This window comes from Hippoglossus stenolepis, chromosome 7 (assembly GCF_022539355.2).
Source record: "Hippoglossus stenolepis isolate QCI-W04-F060 chromosome 7, HSTE1.2, whole genome shotgun sequence".
NCBI lineage: Eukaryota > Metazoa > Chordata > Actinopteri > Pleuronectiformes > Pleuronectidae > Hippoglossus > Hippoglossus stenolepis.
Genome location: NC_061489.1, coordinates 15,160,080 through 15,177,889, shown reverse-complemented (window position 1 = coordinate 15,177,889; position 17,810 = coordinate 15,160,080). Strand labels below are relative to the sequence as shown.

The 17,810-nt window shown below is 45.1% G+C and overlaps 3 protein-coding genes across 4 annotated transcripts; 1 reads left to right on the top strand and 2 right to left on the bottom strand.

Moving 5' to 3' along the window:
• Positions 1-16: 16 nt before the first annotated feature.
• crybb1l1 (crystallin, beta B1, like 1) lies at positions 17-1,815 on the bottom strand. The gene is made up of 6 exons (XM_035161083.2): positions 1,698-1,815; positions 1,399-1,496; positions 1,190-1,308; positions 980-1,112; positions 752-894; positions 17-660 (listed from the first exon to the last, which is right to left on the bottom strand). Exons 2-6 carry the CDS (start codon positions 1,489-1,491, stop codon positions 489-491), a joined length of 660 nt encoding a protein of 219 aa, XP_035016974.1. The 5' UTR covers positions 1,492-1,496; positions 1,698-1,815; the 3' UTR covers positions 17-488.
• A 1,893-nt stretch (positions 1,816-3,708) lies between these two features.
• Positions 3,709-5,356, top strand: cryba1l1 (crystallin, beta A1, like 1). The gene is made up of 5 exons (XM_035161084.2): positions 3,709-3,786; positions 3,931-4,049; positions 4,411-4,552; positions 4,640-4,782; positions 5,158-5,356. Exons 1-5 carry the CDS (start codon positions 3,712-3,714, stop codon positions 5,303-5,305), a joined length of 627 nt encoding a protein of 208 aa, XP_035016975.1. The 5' UTR covers positions 3,709-3,711; the 3' UTR covers positions 5,306-5,356.
• A 1,427-nt stretch (positions 5,357-6,783) lies between these two features.
• Positions 6,784-14,333, bottom strand: LOC118112072. 2 transcript variants are annotated; one of them, XM_035161060.2, is made up of 6 exons: positions 13,996-14,333; positions 12,357-12,517; positions 10,949-12,237; positions 9,341-10,381; positions 9,066-9,197; positions 6,784-8,467 (listed from the first exon to the last, which is right to left on the bottom strand). In XM_035161060.2, the coding sequence occupies exons 1-6, from the start codon at positions 14,022-14,024 to the stop codon at positions 7,592-7,594; spliced, it is 3,528 nt and encodes a 1,175-aa protein (XP_035016951.2). In that variant the 5' UTR covers positions 14,025-14,333; the 3' UTR covers positions 6,784-7,591. The 2 variants fall into 2 exon arrangements, with proteins under 2 accessions (XP_035016951.2, XP_035016952.2); XM_035161061.2 differs by lacking the exon at positions 9,066-9,197.
• Positions 14,334-17,810: the final 3,477 nt, after the last annotated feature.

Sequence of the window (17,810 nt, the reverse complement as noted above, 5' to 3'; positions counted from 1 at the left end):
TCCTTTTTATTGAAAACTTGGCCAGGATTCTGTACAGCAGAGAGGGTGTGCAATGCAGAAGGGCAAGAAGAGGAGGGGGGGGGCTCAAGGGACTCAGTTTCCCATGGTGCATCGTACCCTGAGCTGAGAATCATGTGTGTGTAAAACAGCAAGAGGCGCTGGGTTTCCCTCTTTGGTGTCTCAGAGGACAGTGGAGGGGAATGGGGTGAGGGACTAAAAAAAGGGAGAAAAGGGGGGAAAGTAGAGCTCAGCCCATAGGGGAGAAAGAGAAAAGTAGAGACAGAGAGGAAAGGAGGATGGTTACATGCTCCAGCTGGTCCTTCCACTGAGGTGTTGTCTCTGATATGGGGCAGATCTAGATCCTCACCCTTCCCCTCACTGTGTCAGATCGTACCGAGGTAAAGGCCTCAGACATCTCTCCCCCTTTCCCTCTTCCTCCGCCCCTCTCCCTCACCTCCGCTCTTTCTCTTTCTCTCCTTCCCTGAGCCTCACTTGCTGGCCATGGTGTAGCAGCCCTGTTGGTGCCACTGCATGTCGCGGATACGCCTCACGGACTGGAACTGAGGATTGCGGGCACCGTACTCGTTGAAGTGCTTGAAGTCGCCCTTCTCCAGCAGGTACTGGCTGCCACGGTATCCAGGGAACTGGTATCCCACCCAGCTGGAGGAAAAGAGGAACGATTTAAGGATGTATTTGATGTCATTGGGCTCTAGCAAACCACCTTATTTATTCAACAGCACCAGAGACTCACGTTCCACAGCTGACAATGATGCTGCCAACTCTGTCGGTGAAGCCATAGGAGAACAGGCTGGGAACGTCATCGTCCATGATCTCCATCTTGCGGCCCTTGAACTCTCCCACCTCGTGCAGGCAGATCTTGTGCTTCTCAGGGTCCTGGAAGAGAAAAACACTGAGGTGAGAGAAGCGCTTGAAGCAAAAGACAAATAAACAAACACGAAGGAGTGACTTTTTGTTTTACCATTCTGACGGGCCTGAAGGACAGCAGGTAGTCGTTCTTCTGGCTGTTGCTCCAGGAGTCCCAGCGAGGATACTCTCCCTTCTCCAGGATGTACATCTCACCACAGAAGTTCATCTGCTCAAAGCCCACGAAGCTGCGGATGAAACGACATGTTATGAGGTTTCCGTGCAAAGCTACAGTAAACAGAAACTTCATCTTTGAGATACTTACGGTCCACACTCAACGCGCAGGGAGCGCACGCGGTCCATGCCCAACTCACACACATTCATGCACTCGTTGCTGATCTCGATCATGCGACCCTGGAAGTTCTCCTGGTCGAACACGTACATCTGGGGGAGACAGATGTGCACAGATGAGTCAGTGTGACAAACTAAATATTTCTTCGTGAATGTATATGAGCCTTTGTGAGAGCCTCTCACCTTGTAGGACATCATTCCCATCTCAGACTTCTTGCTCTGAGCAGCCTTCCCATCAGTCTGGGAAGAAGTCTTGGATTTATCTCCGCTGGACATGTTTACTGGGTGGAAAGAGACACAGAAATGATGAGAGACAGTACAATAATGTGGCAAATGGAAATAGAAGGATGCAACAGAAGGGAATGATACAGGATGGATGCAAAACTGCGATAGATAATTAGTAATCTGTATTTCCAGTCCAACCCTCCTGCTCTGTATCCCCACACACCGGCAGGTTTACAGTGCATGTGTGTGTACCTTACCGGTCTGTTTGTTCGATGCCTGTGACGAGACTCACTCAGAGTGTGTGCGGCTCAGAGTGCGCCCCTCCCTTTTATACGCTGGCGCCCACAGGAGAGGGATTATGGGCAGAGAAACAAACCTGCTGAGGTCAGAGAGGGGAGACAAAAGAAACCCCACATCATCAGAGAGGGACGGACAGAAAGGGTGGGCAGGGGAGGACGGTCCTGTGACTAACAGACCAAGTGGAACTTTGAAAAGTTGTCCAAAATGTTATATTTCAGATTATTTTCCTGTAATTTCACAGTGATGTGATTGTTGCTTTAGGAATGTGGCTTCAAATGTTGGGTTTCAGATAAAGTGGCGACAGTTTATGTCATTTAAAAGGAATGTTTCATGTGACAATGTGTTTCCAGTCACATACAGAGTAACTTCAGGAGTGTTCAATACGCAACCGGACTTGCTTGTGTTTCTTGAGGACGTTTCAACTCTCGACCAAGAGGCTTCCTCAGTTCTAACTCTGAGTTTTCAGGTTTAACCTCTGTGGGTCTTATTTGTTGAGAGTTGTTATTTGATAGATGTCCCAGAGAATCATTCATGTCTGGTACACAAACCTGAATAAATTGTTTCACTACTTAAGTTTGGAGGTTTCTGTGATTGTCACCTGCACTGAAAACAGACATAAATGTTGGACCAACTCTAAAGAGTTTACTTCAATTGGTACCACAGAAATTAATTGAGTTTGTTCAACATGTTATATTAACACAATAACTTTAAAATGAAAAAAAATTTACTTTATTCAAATGTGTTACATATTTATGTATTTTTGTTGTTAAACAATTGTATTTTTTCAGTGTGGCAGGCCCTCGTGTGGACACACATGAGATGACAGGGCCGCATTGTTTTAACAAAACTAGATAGATTGGAAATTCCTGAATGATATATTATTATTATTATTATGATTATTATTATTATTATTATGCAGTGTAGAATTGGGCAACTGGAATGTGACCGTTGGGAAACTTTACTAATGAGTCTGTGGAGTGAAAAAGACTTGTGGTCACTAGACTTCTTCATGAAAACCAATGTTCATGTTAAATCACAGTCTACACCAGTGTGCACACACATGTCCATGTGTGGATCCTTGATGGTGCTTAAAGTGTTTGGTGCCACTAAGATTGTGTTCTGTGACCAGGAGGAGAAACCTTACTGTCCCTAACTGCCTCCATCCATCCATCCATCCATCCATCCATCCAGACCGACCCAGTCCCCACCCTGTGTGTGCCCCTGCGCTCCGATGTTAATCCCCCACATTCTCCACACCGATCCCGGCCCTTTGTGCCAGGCCACACGCTGGACTGCTGACCGGTGTCGGAACATACCGGAGCGCCCTTTGTCTCAGAACAACCAGCGGCCACTATGGGATCTGCTGAGCTGGTCGCTGCAGCGGGACAACAGCAGCCAGAAGGGGCAGGCAGACGCACCGGGAGCGCGCCTCTCCAACCCGCTTTGCCCAACTGGACTGCGTAAAGGCCTGTGCGTGACCAAGAGGCGTGGACGCGCACCCACAGGCGCGCTCCCCGACCGTCGGTATAAAACTGAAGCGCCAGGTTCTCCCAAAGCTCTACGCGAGGCAGGCGGGCGCGTACCACTCCAAAGCTCTTCTAATAAAGTGCCAATCTAGGTAAGGCTGCATCTCTGCTCACTGACAGCTGCTGCACACACCACCTGAAAACCAGAAGCACTTACTGAAACTCCTGCACAGCACTGATCAAACTTGTTATTTAACTTTTAACACATTCTACTTCTATTTGATTATTTATATTCCTGGTTAAGTAAAAGTATATATTTTCGCCCACACCCCACTTAATGAATTATGTCAAAACATTACAAGTGTTTTAATTGCAAGTGGCACCATCGTGCGTAAAGCAGATTTAAACCAGTGTTAGTGGATGACTGATGTTTTAAAAGAGATCCATGTCTCTGGTTGTCTTCACCTCCTTCTCTCTGTCTTCATCTGCCCCCTCAAGAGTAAAGATGTACAGAACTACAAGGTCCCCAATGATGCAGCCGCTGGTCAACTCAGGAATGGGCATGGCACCTTTCTTCAAGGTAAACACTTAGGATTGAAAACTGGACCAGATGGCGATGGAAGCATGTATGAATGAAAAGAGCAATCCCAAAGAGGTTAAGTTTGCACCTTGTTGCTGATTAACATCCCTGCACCCCCCTCTCTGTCTCTCTCTGTCTCCTCAGGTGACCGTGTTCGAGCAGGAGCATTTCCAGGGCAAGTGCTTGGAGTTCACCTCCGAGTGCTGCAACATCCAGGAGTGCGGGCTGGACAACATCCGCTCCATCAGGGTGGAGAGCGGAGCGTAAGTCTCTCGAAACTTGATCTGTGGTGACTAGAGGAATATGAGAAGTGAAACACACGGATGGGCTGAATCAAGGGAAACGTTTATTCTTATTTCTTTTACTTTAATGCATCATCCCAAACACAGATGTTGGATGCTTTAAGCCCTGAGACAGTTGAGATGTGGATCATATAAAGGGAGCTGCACCTCAGGCTCAGTCTTGTCTTTCCACAGTTGGTTTAACTGCATTTTTTTGTGCTGAATTTCTTCATCCAGGCTGAAAATACAAGTGTTCATTTTTAAGGTAGATCACAGAAACAAACAAATGTCTGCAGGTCATTGTGTGAAAAAGGGCCCTCTCTTTTTCTCTGTCTCTCTGTAGCTGGGTCGGTTTCGAGCACCATGACTTCCAGGGCCAGCAGTTCATCCTGGAGAGAGGAGAGTACCCCCACTGGGACGCTTACAGTGGTTCCCTCTCCTACCACGTGGAGCGCCTCATGTCTCTGCGCCCCATTTACTGCGCTGTGAGTACCCAACATCCTGACTCCTAAATGTCCAGCCGCCCTGACCGCTTCAGGAATCCAATTAAACCGTCTCTGTCTCCGTTGCAGTCCCACCAGAGCAGCCGCATGATCATCTTTGAGAAGGAGAACTTCATGGGCCGCAGTGTTGAGATCTGTGACGACTACCCCTCTCTGCAGGGCATGGGCTGGATGATGCCCGAAGTTGGCTCCATGCATGTGCAGTGCGGCGCGTGAGTCTTTATGAATTTCTCTGTGTACATTTCGGGGTGTGACCAGTGGGATGCTTATCTGCAAAAACCTGAACAAATGTCTCAGATTTTCTTACATTAAGTTTTGTGTATGTTCCTTGTTTTAGTTCCTGTTGCTTTAACGACTTAAAATCCCAACGTAGACCATCTAGCATCACTTACTTCTATCCGCAAACTTTTCCCCATGTTAATACATCTGTTTATTGCCATGATCCATCATCAGCTTGTGTTGTATGTAACAGACATACCAGCCCAAAGCTCTGAGCATTAACTAAATCCCCACTCTGTCACACTTGTCACTGTGGCTCCTAAAATAGTCCCCGCTAACCCTGGCGGCCTTCTCTGTCCCTCCTGCAGCTTTGTGTGCTACCAGTACCCAGGCTACAGGGGCCAGCAGTACATCATGGAGTGTGAGAGACATAGTGGAGACTACCAGCACTGGAGGAACTGGGGCTCCCACTGTCAGACCCCCCAGATCCAGTCCATCAGGCGCATCCAGCACTGAGAGGAGAAATACAGGCTGAGACCCCGGCTCACGGACAGCACATCCCCTTGACCCCCCGCTTACCCATAACCCCCTCCTCTCTTTTCTTTCTGTCACTCTTCAAACCCCCTTTTTCCTTCCTTCTCGACTTGAGCCACAACATCCGCCCCAAACCTAAGTCAACACCACCACTGATTAACAGCCGCTGCCAGTGTGATAAGAGACAATATCGCACTGCTAAAGCACAGGGAAGCACACACATACACAAACACACACGCTGGCTTAACTGACACTCAGTGACAGTGTCTTTTTACTTGGTTTAGACGTCCCTACACACTCACGCACACAAACACACACCTGCGCTGTACTCTCACCTGAGCCCGGCGATCAGTAGAGCGTTTCCTCAGCACGCTGGAACCAGAGACTGCGCTGTGGTGCAGCTCAGATGTGTTGTGTTGTTTTGTGTAGGAGGTTGATCCACAGGTTGATGACTAATAAACTCATTTTCACCTCATGTCCTGTTGTTTTCATTATTGATCAGATTATGTGCATGTTTTACACTAGTTTTAAACTAGAAACTAGAAAAACACTAATACATAAATACATTGGGGTGTCCTCTTTCCTGCCTTACAAAGTTTGGCTGTAAAGTTTTGAGTTTTGCTTTTCACAGAGATGAGTAGTTGAGTTTTGCAGGAGCTCATGTCCGCTGCCACGTGTTTTAACAGCCACAAGTTTAAAATAATCAAAATGTCTCTTGCGGAAAAAAGCTTAATTAAGTTTCTACTCATGTTTTGATGCTTTATCCCCAAATTAAACCCAGTCAGTTTTAGATTGCATTGCAACTGACATGAAGTCAAACCGCCCAGTGATCTGTGTGAGGCAGGAAACTACAAACTAAGTGGTATTTAAAAACTTAATTTCCTCGAGCCTGTAGCGGATGGGTATGTGTTTTATAAACTAATTTAAGGTGCTAAATTAGACAGCACAGTGTAGAGGACGTTAAAAACTGATTATAAAATTGGGTCAGGTTAGGAGATGAACCGGGAGGAACATCATCAATAATTCATCTCAAAGCAGGAAGTTTCTTTACCAAATCTCTTGAGTCTGATGGTCGACACTGCAACCAAAGAAGACACAGAAGAAAAGATAAAACACTAAAGAAAATATCTTCACTCTGATACAACACCTCCACCGATGCCACAAATTCCCCTTAAATTAAATCACGCTGCACCAAATAATAATAAAATGTTGAAATATTTATTAAAAATTTGCATTTTATTTTGTAACTGTGAGAATCCTATATTATTGGAAATATAAATGTATACATCCTATGTTGGTATTCAAAAATATCAAGCTATAACATGCTTATTGATATATGGTAAGTATGGTGAGTCCTCTGCTTTATTCCCAAACATGATGTGAGCAACTGAAGTTAAAAATATACAAACTGGCGAGGAACCGTTATTTTCACTGATGTTTATAGACCTGATACGACGAAGTGAAAAAAAGATAAATCTTTATTTTAGAAATCAGAGTCCGAGACTCGAGGTCAAATCGTTGAAAAGGTCGAGGTCAAACATGACTTAACAGTAAAACAAGGAAGACAAGAGTTTTCCTGGAACATTTACAAACTGTAGCAGAACACAGGTGAACATTATCAATCATATTTACAACAGAATACAGTCACAGTTATATTTACAACGAATAAAACACGTTTGGTTTGTGTTGTTTTCAACACTCGACAGTTAAAACAAACTTTTCTGAACATATTTGTTTAACAGCAACAAATTATCAAACCTAGAAGCAACAAGCTTGAAACTTGTTATATAAAAACAACAGCTAAAGTACAAAGAAAGAACAATCCAAGCACGCACTAAATCTCTGCACACAAACGATAAAGTCCTGGTTTGGTTGATCAGTTCAGCATTTGTATGCACAATGATGCAACTCTTTCTCTTTACGTCTTTACCAAACTTATCTGGTTTTCAATCCGAACAAACCACGAACAAGTCGCTCACAGTTTTCCTTATGAAAACAAAAATCCCTCGTGTGATTGTCAGATGAAGAACAGAAAAAGCTTAAGACGTTACAAATAAAATATTTATGATGAAACCATGTTCGTCTTAATCTCTATCACTATTCACTCTCTTTACTCACAGCTACATAAAAACAATTCAGAAATATTTTCTGAGAAATGTAAGAAATAACAAACAGAAGCAGACGATAAGAAAATAAAACGACACCTCTGTCTATTTGCACAGGGCTGGACGTCACAGATTCTAATGGGAGGGTACCTCACTGTGTTTTCTAACTTACAAGCTCACCTTTATTCACAATAGCGAAGACCACTGATGAGGCGTAGTCTGTCTTTTCTCCAACAACGTCAATGTCCTCGTCTCCATCCTCCTTGTCTGAAGACTCCGTCCAGCTGATGATCACCGGCTCAGGTAAGGGGCTGGAATCCCCAATCACATCGATGTCCTCCTCTTCCCGGCTTCCTGTTAACCCTGTGCTGCCCTCCTGTGCCGAAGGTGAAGGAGGTGAAACACAGTGCGACAGAAATGGTAATGTTCTGCCTATTCCCGCCTCTTCTCTGCAGCCGCCTGTATCGTTCTCCAGGTTGGTTCCACCGTCAGTGTCTCCATCCACATCGATGATCTCATCAGCGCTGCTCTCTGCCACTTCGTACATCGAACCTTCCTCTGTTTCACTGACTTTGATTTCTCCTTTTTCTTCCCTATCCAAAAAGCCTCCTACACTAGTCAGCGAAACACTCTCCACATCAATCACTTCCTCTGCCCCTGTGTTTGTTTGTTCAGAGTGTAGGTTGGCAGATCCAGAGCTGTGTATGCATGTTTCAGAGGTCGGCTGTGTCATTGGCTCAAAGCAAATCCTTTTGGCAACAGTGGCGTCAACGCGGGTTTCCCCCCCTGGCTCAGCTCTCCTCTTCCTCCCCCTCCTTGTAGGTTCCTCTTCCCCTTCCTGTGGCTTGACAGTCAACTCTACCTCATGTCTCTCTTGGTTTTCCTCCAGTTGTTCATTCGTGGCAAAGGGCTCCACAGGTTTTGAAATCCCATCATGAGGTAAACTTACATGTTGTCCGTTTTCCTTGGACCTGCCTCGACTGGAACCTGCTGAGGTTGGTTTGTCTACAAGTGGCTTGTAGAGCAAGGGCACACTATCCTGTAAAAACAAATGAACTGTATTAAATCGTTCGGACAAATACAAAACAACGACAGAAACGGAACAGACTATAAGAGTACATTCCCAGTTGAGGCTGATGGGAAAGTCATTAGTTTTGCAGGTGTACGGCCATGAAACAAAATACTGGACAAAGTGGATTTCTTTCCTAATAGTGGTCTTATCAACCAAATGCATCCTGCGGCCACAAATGTGTCATGGGTCACATATGAAGGACCGCCTCCTCCTTTAACATCTCTGATCCACTACAGTTTCATTATGAATCATTCATATCTTTAGCGACAATACGTTACGTGTATATTTACATATAGTGCTGGGAAGTGGGATCGGATCACCAGTGGTCACAGGAGACACATTCAGGACACATGTTGATACCAGGTGTGAACAGACAAACCTAGAGCTGACCACCTCTGATCACATCTCTCAGGACCGGGGTTAAAACCAGGTCTGAACAGGGCCTGAGGTACATCATCTGAAGTCCATGAATGTCTGAATAGAATTTCCTGATAACTAATCCTACAGTCGATGAGGTGAATTTCAGTTTGCAAAACACATCTTGTACAAAAGGGTAAATGCTCACCATGATATCTGCTTTCCTAAACCTACTCCTGATGGGATAAGTCTTTCTGCTCTGCAACTCTGATTTATTCTTCTTAGATGAGTCATGAAGGTGTTTTTCTGATGATGAACTGATTTTTCTTTTTGCTGGACTCTGAAAAATATATAAGCACGGACAAAAAACACATTTTCTTTCCCATTATGTCGCTGCGATAAAGCAATTTCCCCCTCACATTAACCTCAGTTATATGATATCTGCAGATCTATTACTGGAGAGCAGTTAGAAAACTTTGTCACCTTGACTTCCAGACGTTGACAGCTGTTTTCCTGCAGCATTACTCTCACTGGTATCGGTCCTCTCCACTCCAGTTTCACCACAGGAATCTGCTGGAGCTGTCTGTCTCTGAGGTCGTGAAGGATCTTAATCTCTGCATCACTCATCGGCACCGGCTTCCTCCTCACCCTCCTTTTCTCTAATGACAAGAGATATTGCTTTTGTTTTTTCTTGTATCCTTGTTTTCTCTGTGTTCTGTGGTTCCCTGAAGTTTCCTCAGCACTTTCTAGGGGAGCGGGACTATGAGCTGAGGCCTTGTGTGGCTGTGAACGACTAGGAGGTGTTTCAGCTTCCTCACCCTGATGGGATTCAGTTTGAGGGCGTATGACGGGATTTTGTGTCTTGGTCTTAGTTTTTCTGTGATTGTTCAGGACTGGGGAAGACTTGCTCGGCTCAGTGGAGATTTCACCATTTGTCTCTTCCTCTTCCCTGGCACGACAGTTTTCAACGTGTTCCTCAAACGAATGAAGGAAGTGTTCCAGCATATCGTTCATCTCTCCCTCTCCCTGCTGCTGCAGAACAGGTACCTCACCTTGTGCAGAAGAGGAAGGGCTGGCTTCACTTGTCACAGCGGCAACTTGCGCAGACCCATGAAAAGCTTCCAGGAGGCCAGTGGTGCAGACCTGTTGTTTGTTTTGGGCCAAACTATTCCCAGAGGAGACGTAGGTACAGCTGCTGCCCCTGGTTGGTCGAGGACGCCGTGAACCACGAACACTGCTGCTCTTTGGTAAAATGTCGAGTCCCATCATCACTTCCTCCAGGAGACAATTGATTTGCTCCGGCTGCTCTTCGTGGGGTGGCGGCTCCGGAGCAGGGAGGCAGGTGGTGTGGAGGAGGGATGAAGCTGGAGGCATGTAGGAGGCTGCAGGAGACTGCAGGACAGGAAACGGAGAAGGCTGGAGGTGGGGGCTGGATAAGGTGTCAATGTTGCAGAAGTGAACGGGAGTAAAAGATGTTGTTGACTTGGCCCTCGAGCTCCGAGTCCCGCTGCCAGGCAGCCCGTCCTGTAACCAGGCATTACAAAACAAAATGCAGAATGTTCAACAAATGAAAATGTGTGTCGTTATGATGTAATGATTATACAGTAAAATTACTGAGCAGAGATGATTGGTCAGAAAACTACAGGTAAAACTGATTCAACCAAACACACAAGGGGGACAATACATTTTCTAATCAGTGGATCAGTTACAGAGGATCCGAGTTCTCAAAGTTAAAGTCCAGACTGTCATTTTACTACCACAAATCCACGATTCAAATATATAGTTGTAATAATTATTTGTGTACATTATTATAAGTGTTTTTTTTGACATTTTGAACATTTAACTATGACATCGCTGGATTGTGACTCACCTAATATCCTGTTTTCCTGTTCCTTGTGGACGAATATATCCACACATATCCACAAAGGTGTGCAAGTAGTGATAATTAAAAAAAGCAATAATTAAAAAAAGATATATATAGAAAACATGAAATAAGACAGTAAAATAATTATAAAGGAAAAGAAACCCCCCCACCACAACGACAACCTCCCTCAGTGTTTTGCTGAAACCACAGGCAGAACAGACCCTCACCTGTTTAAACTTTTGCATTGGGGTCCTCTGTCCAAGCTGTGTGGAAACTCCTCCTCCTGCCTGACTGTGTGGCAGCATCTCTTCACTCTGACTGAACTCCAACACTTTGCCGCGACTTCTACTTCTGCGATAGCTCTCGGCCGACCTCAGAAACGCTCTTGTCTTCAGGTACAACTTCCTGCCTGCAGCTCCTCCACCCTGACCCGTCCTCGTTGACCTCCTCCCCCACCTCTGCAGGAACAGCTTCTGCACCTTGCTCACCCCGACCCGCTGCACGTCCACTGTCTGCGTTAACCGTCCCCTCCATCTCCCTCCTGTGCTGCCTCGTGGTCTCCCCGCTCGTCTCTCAGCTGCCCTGGCTCTCCTTGGCCTCCCCACCCCTGCCCCACGCCTCCGCCCCGCTCGCCCCCTGCGGGAGCCCTCCTCTTTGTCTGGGTTGAGGAAGGAGTTTATGAATCCTGGGATGTTGCCTTGGAAACGCTTTAACTGCTCGTCCTGCCACTCCTCGCCCTCTGTGGCATCTCTGGCTGCTACTTGAGTGGCAGTGCACCATCTCTTAAGATCAGTGGCACACAGGGTGGAGAAAGGCTGGAGAGACAGGGGGACGGAGCTGTACGGCGGCACCGCAACAGCACCAGATGTGGGTTCAGCTGCTGTGGAGTCTTGCATGGACGCAGATGCAGAGGAAGGTTGGTTTTCTGGCAGGTAGAGGAGGGATATGGGAATGTGGGGAATTTGAGAGGGGAGAATTTGGGAGTCTGTCTGTTCTGCATTCTGGAGAGCAGCCATGTCAACGGTTTCAATGGAGGTTGCAGAGTGAGTAGAAGGAGCTGTGCTTCCCTGCACCTCCTCTGTCTGTGTCCACATGTCTTTCTCACTATATGACTGTGTCTCCTTCCACAGCAAAGTGCACCCATCCCTCACCTCTCTCCTCCACTTGACCCGCTTCCTCTTGTTATCCTCCACCATCATCGGCTCTGTCTGAACGCCCACCTCCACATGTCGGCCTCCTCCTTCCTCGTCTCTGCTTTTATGATCTCTTCTCGTGACCTCCACCAGCCCGTGGATGCCCAGATTGGCTGCAGCGGAAATAGCCTCTTGCTTCTCCTTCTCCCCCTCCCCTGCCATCTCTCCGGAATACAGCAGTCTGACCATGCGGAGCAGCGTGCAGGCATCAAGAGTCTGAAACTCCAGGAGATGACTCTGTCCTGCAGGCGGCACTGGCGTGGAGGAGGACACAAGGGGACTGATCGCTGAGAGAACGCAACTGTGTGCTGGCACCGAAACACCTGGAGGAGGGGACAGATGTTAAAATGTCTTCACACAACTAGTCTGAGATATGTCAAATTGACATGTTCAACAGCAAAACAACACGATTTAAAGTCATCAGTGAAATATGTATTCACACCTTCTGCCTTGAGCAGAGTGTCACAGAACTGGCTGCGCTGCTGCTGTCTCTGCAGCTCAGCGAGGAGGAGAGCTTCAAACCCTGGTTTCTGGTAGCACCACATTTCTTCATCCACTTCAGAGGAGGAGCAGAGAGGAGGAGAGACAAAAGGCTGCTGGAATCTACCAGGGCACAAAGATATCGATGGTTACAAGCTTCACAGAAAGAAAAAATGGAATTGAAACAAACAGCAATCAAAACAATAAAAAGAGAATCAGTTACATATAATAACAGAACAGAGGCGAATCATATGAAGTTACACATGAAAATAAAACACAACACACAAAAGCTTTCTGATTCAAACCCATTTTAAGAAGAGATTTTAAGACCCTAAGGATGTTGCTGGTCTGATCTCAGTAGGTAAACTCTTCTTGGTCACCCTTAGTTACCAGCTGTGATGTGGGAATAACCAGCAGTGCTCCATTCACAGATGGATGTGAGATGTATTTTTTCCTGAAAGAATAAAACTCGTGTTTGGGGTAGTTACCTCATAGTGCACCCCGTAAAAATACACGATCATACATATTTGTTATTAATTGATAAATGTATTCATAAAAACTGATAAACAGAACAATTAGTGATATTATTTTTGCACATTTATGCTTAAATGCATAATGACTACTTTAGGAATATTTTGATCACAACTAAACGTTTAAAAGATTTACAGGTTTTATACTGGTGTTTCTACACTGTGATGTAACTACTTTCACCTCAGCTATTCTGCCACCACTGCAAATTAGATGTGTTGAAGTTTCCCTCTTTTATACCCTGGGTTGGTAGTTTGACAGAGAAAATTAAAGGGAAAGTCTGTGAAAATAGCCCAACATATTCATGATGTAAGCATATTTGGATACTCGTTAAAACTATTTCATGAGAGGTCATGAATAATTTCCAGAGGATTCCTCTTCATGATGTCTCTGACTATGCTCACATCAAATATCATTTATCTTTACTGCACAATAACGAGAAAATAAAGGAAAAGTCCATGTATCTATATGCACATATATATGATTATATTAAGAATATATTAGGCCATTTTTGAAGACTTTCCCTTAGTCAGAGACATCATGAAGAAAAATATATATCAAATGAGAGACTATAACTAAACTATAATTGTGTTTCCCAGTGCACAGTTGACTTCTTCCTCCCACCTGACCCTAGGGGGGGCTCTGTAGTATTTGCACGTGTTGAGACTTTTTGCAGTGCACGTGTCCTCAAACCGAGGTTTTCTGACTTTTGATCGTGTTGAAGTTGTTTTCTTGATTCACACGTGTCTTTTCTATTTGCATGTGTGGATCCCTCTCGGCCACCGTAGCTTCTATCTGGTGAACAGACCTGTGCACGTGGGGCCCATGAGCGCCTCATGTCGGTGGGACACATGAAAGCCTGTGGCCGCGGGGCAGAGCACACCTGTGCGTTAGCATCCCTGCTGATTACTAGCAGCCAGCTAACAGCGCAGCGGGCGCGGCTGCGGCTGCGGCATGACTGTGAACATGTGAGGTAACATGCGAGCGTCATGTGAACCTCTCCCCCTGCACATGTGAGAGAGTCCGGACATGTTTCTGCGTCCGACTCCGACAAACAGGTGGATCTCACTCACCTCTGCTCCTCCCAAACTCCTGGATCCATCCGCCCCAGCGCGCACAGGCCCCTCTAACAGGTTATGAGAACATGTCCCTTCTCTTCCAAGCGGACGGGACCGAGGCTCGTTTTGTTTTTACGCGGTTTTTCTGTCCATTCCCCTGAGGTCATCCACGGGTCAGCGTGGTCTGCAGCGGCGACGTTACTCTGCTGTTCCTCCTGTCGCCACCAGGGGGCAGCGGTGTCGGCACACCGCAGGCTGACAGAGCCCAAAACAAAAGTCTCCATTCAAACTTTATCAATAAAGTTATTGTTTCTTTATTTATATCAACAAGTGTCACTAATGTTAATTATTCAAAAGGGGGAAGTAATGGATTGATTTAAAATACATGAACTAGATGTGAATGAGAGTAACATTACATTTATATACACGTGAACATACATAAACACATGTATTTACATGTTGCAGTGGTGATGAAATAAAACGAGCTGCAGTACAAGTTTGTTAATCATGTTATAGAGTAAGGCACAGAAACAGTATTCGACAATACACCTCATATGTGTATTTGTGACACATTAATAACTTGGGTTAAAAAAGACACTATTTTATTCAAATGTTGTTTAACAAGCAGTGGACAATAATTCCTGACCCTGTACAGAACGTTATTTTTCAAATTAAAGCATTAGTTCTGGATTGTAGAAAACACTTTCCCCAGTTAAAGATGTTTTGTGATTTCAGATTCAACTTTATGATCTTTTTAGAGGTTGTAGTTTGTGAGATGTCTTATATTACACAGGCGTTTAAACAACATATTACAAATACAACTCACTGTTACACAATATAATTTAACAGCGCCACAAACTAGAGTCTCCTAAAGACCCTAAAGTTAATCTGTAACCTCTTTAAGTTCATTTGATATGGAACTGAACATTATAACCTTAATATAAATAGGTTTGTGTAGCCAGGTGCACTCAAAGTCCGACTTTGTGTAACTTCTGTTGGGCAAAATAAAACATTTTAGAAATGAAAAGTTTGATTTAGATGCAATAAAAAAGACACTTGCTTAGATGAGTAAGGTGACACAGAGTTGTTGCTGTAGGACCAGTTACTTAAAGAGTCTGATGTGAAACATAGGTTTATAATTAAGTGTAACTGGTCTGTTGCCTTCTCGTGCTGCAGTTACAACACATTTCAACAGTTGTCATTATCCCACTGTCGTCACTTTGTTGCTGTTCAGCTGAAGTCAAATATATAAACTCAGTCAAAATGTGTTTTACTGTTCACTTAATAACTTTGGAACAATTTAGGAAAATGTTTCTCTTTTTTTATCAATCTTGCACAGTTCTGTGAAACAGTGAGGTGCTAGAAATAAATCAATTATAAAATTGTCCTTTTTCATTATGTGAGTCATATTTGTATCTTTGGTGGAATGAGGTAAAACACCACAAACAGCAGAAGTCCCTCTCCACACTCAGACATATATATCGCTGTTAAGGTCTTATTTTAGATGAAACATTCACATGACTGAACATAGACACACTGCCTCTTAAAGTTGTTTGTTTGTATTAGTATCCACCTCTACATTGTCTGTCACTCAGATATGATGGTAGTGATGCGAGTGCCGATATCGAAATATCTCTACAAACTTGTGCAAGACTCTGCGGTCGGGGAAAACCCAAAGTGAAAGCAGCAGTGGAAATAAGATCCAGCGCTGCAGACATAGATCCAGTTTTGTGATCTGAGTCTGTTTTAGTAGGAGATCAAGTCAGGTTTCTACAGGTTCCTGAAATTAACTGTATGTTGACTCAGTTCATCTGTTCCAGGAATTATGATGAAATTGATCCTTTATGATCTGTTGAATCCACTGTCTGATGGTTTTTTGATTTTCAGTCTGTTGTGTGATAAGACCACTCCTGATGTGATGAACAAATGCATGAGCCTCTAAACTGCATCTGGTATTCCCCCCTGTGTGAAAAGCAACAAGTACAATGTACAGTTTCTTCATCTTTGTCATTATTTTAAACAATCTTTCATTTACATTCATTCAGTCACAGCAGCCCATGACTTAGTTTTCAGTCTCGGCCTCTGCCTCCTTATGAAATCATTCCAGAAATGTCTCTGCAGTGAGGTTTGCAGGTTTAATATCTGGGAAAATGAGATCACTACTTGGTATCAGCAGACGCCCACGGCTGAGGCATCAGTGTCAGGAGGGAGAAGGTTTGACTCATGCATCTCTACTATTAAACAGCTTTTAAAGAGGCAACACTCACATAGCCATGAATGTCTGGCTGCTTGTTTTTAAGTTCTATGGGCGTTTCATTCGATAGCTGTCGGTGTATTGTTCGTGGTCTTGACCCAGTTTTTGTGTTGTGCTGTTGTAGGTCTCTTCTTGTTGAGTCATGTGTGTTTTCAAGACCCAGACAGGAACTGGAATGGCAAATTAGCTTAGCTCAGGGTATACACCTCATGGTATGCGGTGTTGCTATATACTCATCCCTACACAAACAAACATCATTAAGTCTTCGATCAAGGTTCGACATCAATTGCTACAGACACAAATACAGGCAAACACATGAGACCCATAGTGCTTTACTATGAATGTCAGACAGATACATTTTCTAATTAAAACAGAACTGATTTATCTGTTTTACCACTTAAGATGTAATTGACTTACAAATAGACAAAAACAAAATCCTGTGTCCTTGAGAAAAGCACCGTAGAGACAAATAGATTGAAGCCATATGGAAAATGTTCTCATATACGGTGGGCCCTGTCTTGTATGTTGCAACCAGGACAAACAATTGGCCCTAAACACAGACAGGCAAGAAACAAATTCAAATCGCTTTTCAGTGTAATCCAACAGGAGTCCATGTTGCTCATGTCCACACAGAAAAAAGTAGGTCCCTCCAGTTCTTTCATGATCAAACATCTCGCATCGTCTCGTTGTCTCCGTACAGCTCGAGGAGGACTTGCTGGGGGGACGAGGAGGGGACCGGACTGAAGACCTTGGTAGGTGCTGGAGAGTCCTGTTGGTGTGGAGCGGGCCGGGGCCAGCGCTCGTTGAACTTGACAAAGAAGCTTGGGTCCTTGAAGGGACCCCCGTAGATGATCACCTGCATCAGGTAGACGAGAGCCACCACCATGAAGCTGATGAGGAAGAAGGGGATGAAGGGCCTCAGTTGGTGCCAGGCAACCCAGAGCCCGTAGCCGAGGCCTCCGAGGCCACTCTGCTTCCCTGTGTGGGAGGTGTGGCGAGAAGAATCCGGGGCTGGGGTTCGATCAGGGGACTCGTCGTCTGAGTTGGAGGAGGATGGACTACCGAGTGAATCCATGAGATATAAGTCAAAACAAAGCAGGTTTTTCCCTCTGAAGCAGATCTGGTTGTACTCACTTTTCTCCACCAATCAGCTACAGGGATCATAAGGAAGGAAACAGGCCTCACACGATCTCCCAGTTGTGTGGTTTCCCTACCTTATCATGCATGGCAACAGACCTGCTGGTGTCCCAGAGGTGGACGGCTTCAACTCCTCACAACAGCCATTCCCCTCTGAACACGTGTTCTTATCCTCCAGACAGCTTTCTCGTATGCTGAAGTTTAAACCTGGCTGCTTCAAGTTGAGCTTTAGGAAGAGACAGAGAGGAAATGAAGAGCAGCGTCAGAGCCTTAAATAGATATGACACCCAAGGATAGGACACAGGGAGGGAGGCAGGGAGAATCTGCTGCGTTCAGTCGTCTCAGGTTTAAGGGTGGGTACGTGCGTGCGTGTGTGAGTGAGTGTGTGTGTGTGTGAGTGAGTGAGTGAGTGTGCATGTGTGGGAGTGCCAGCTTCACG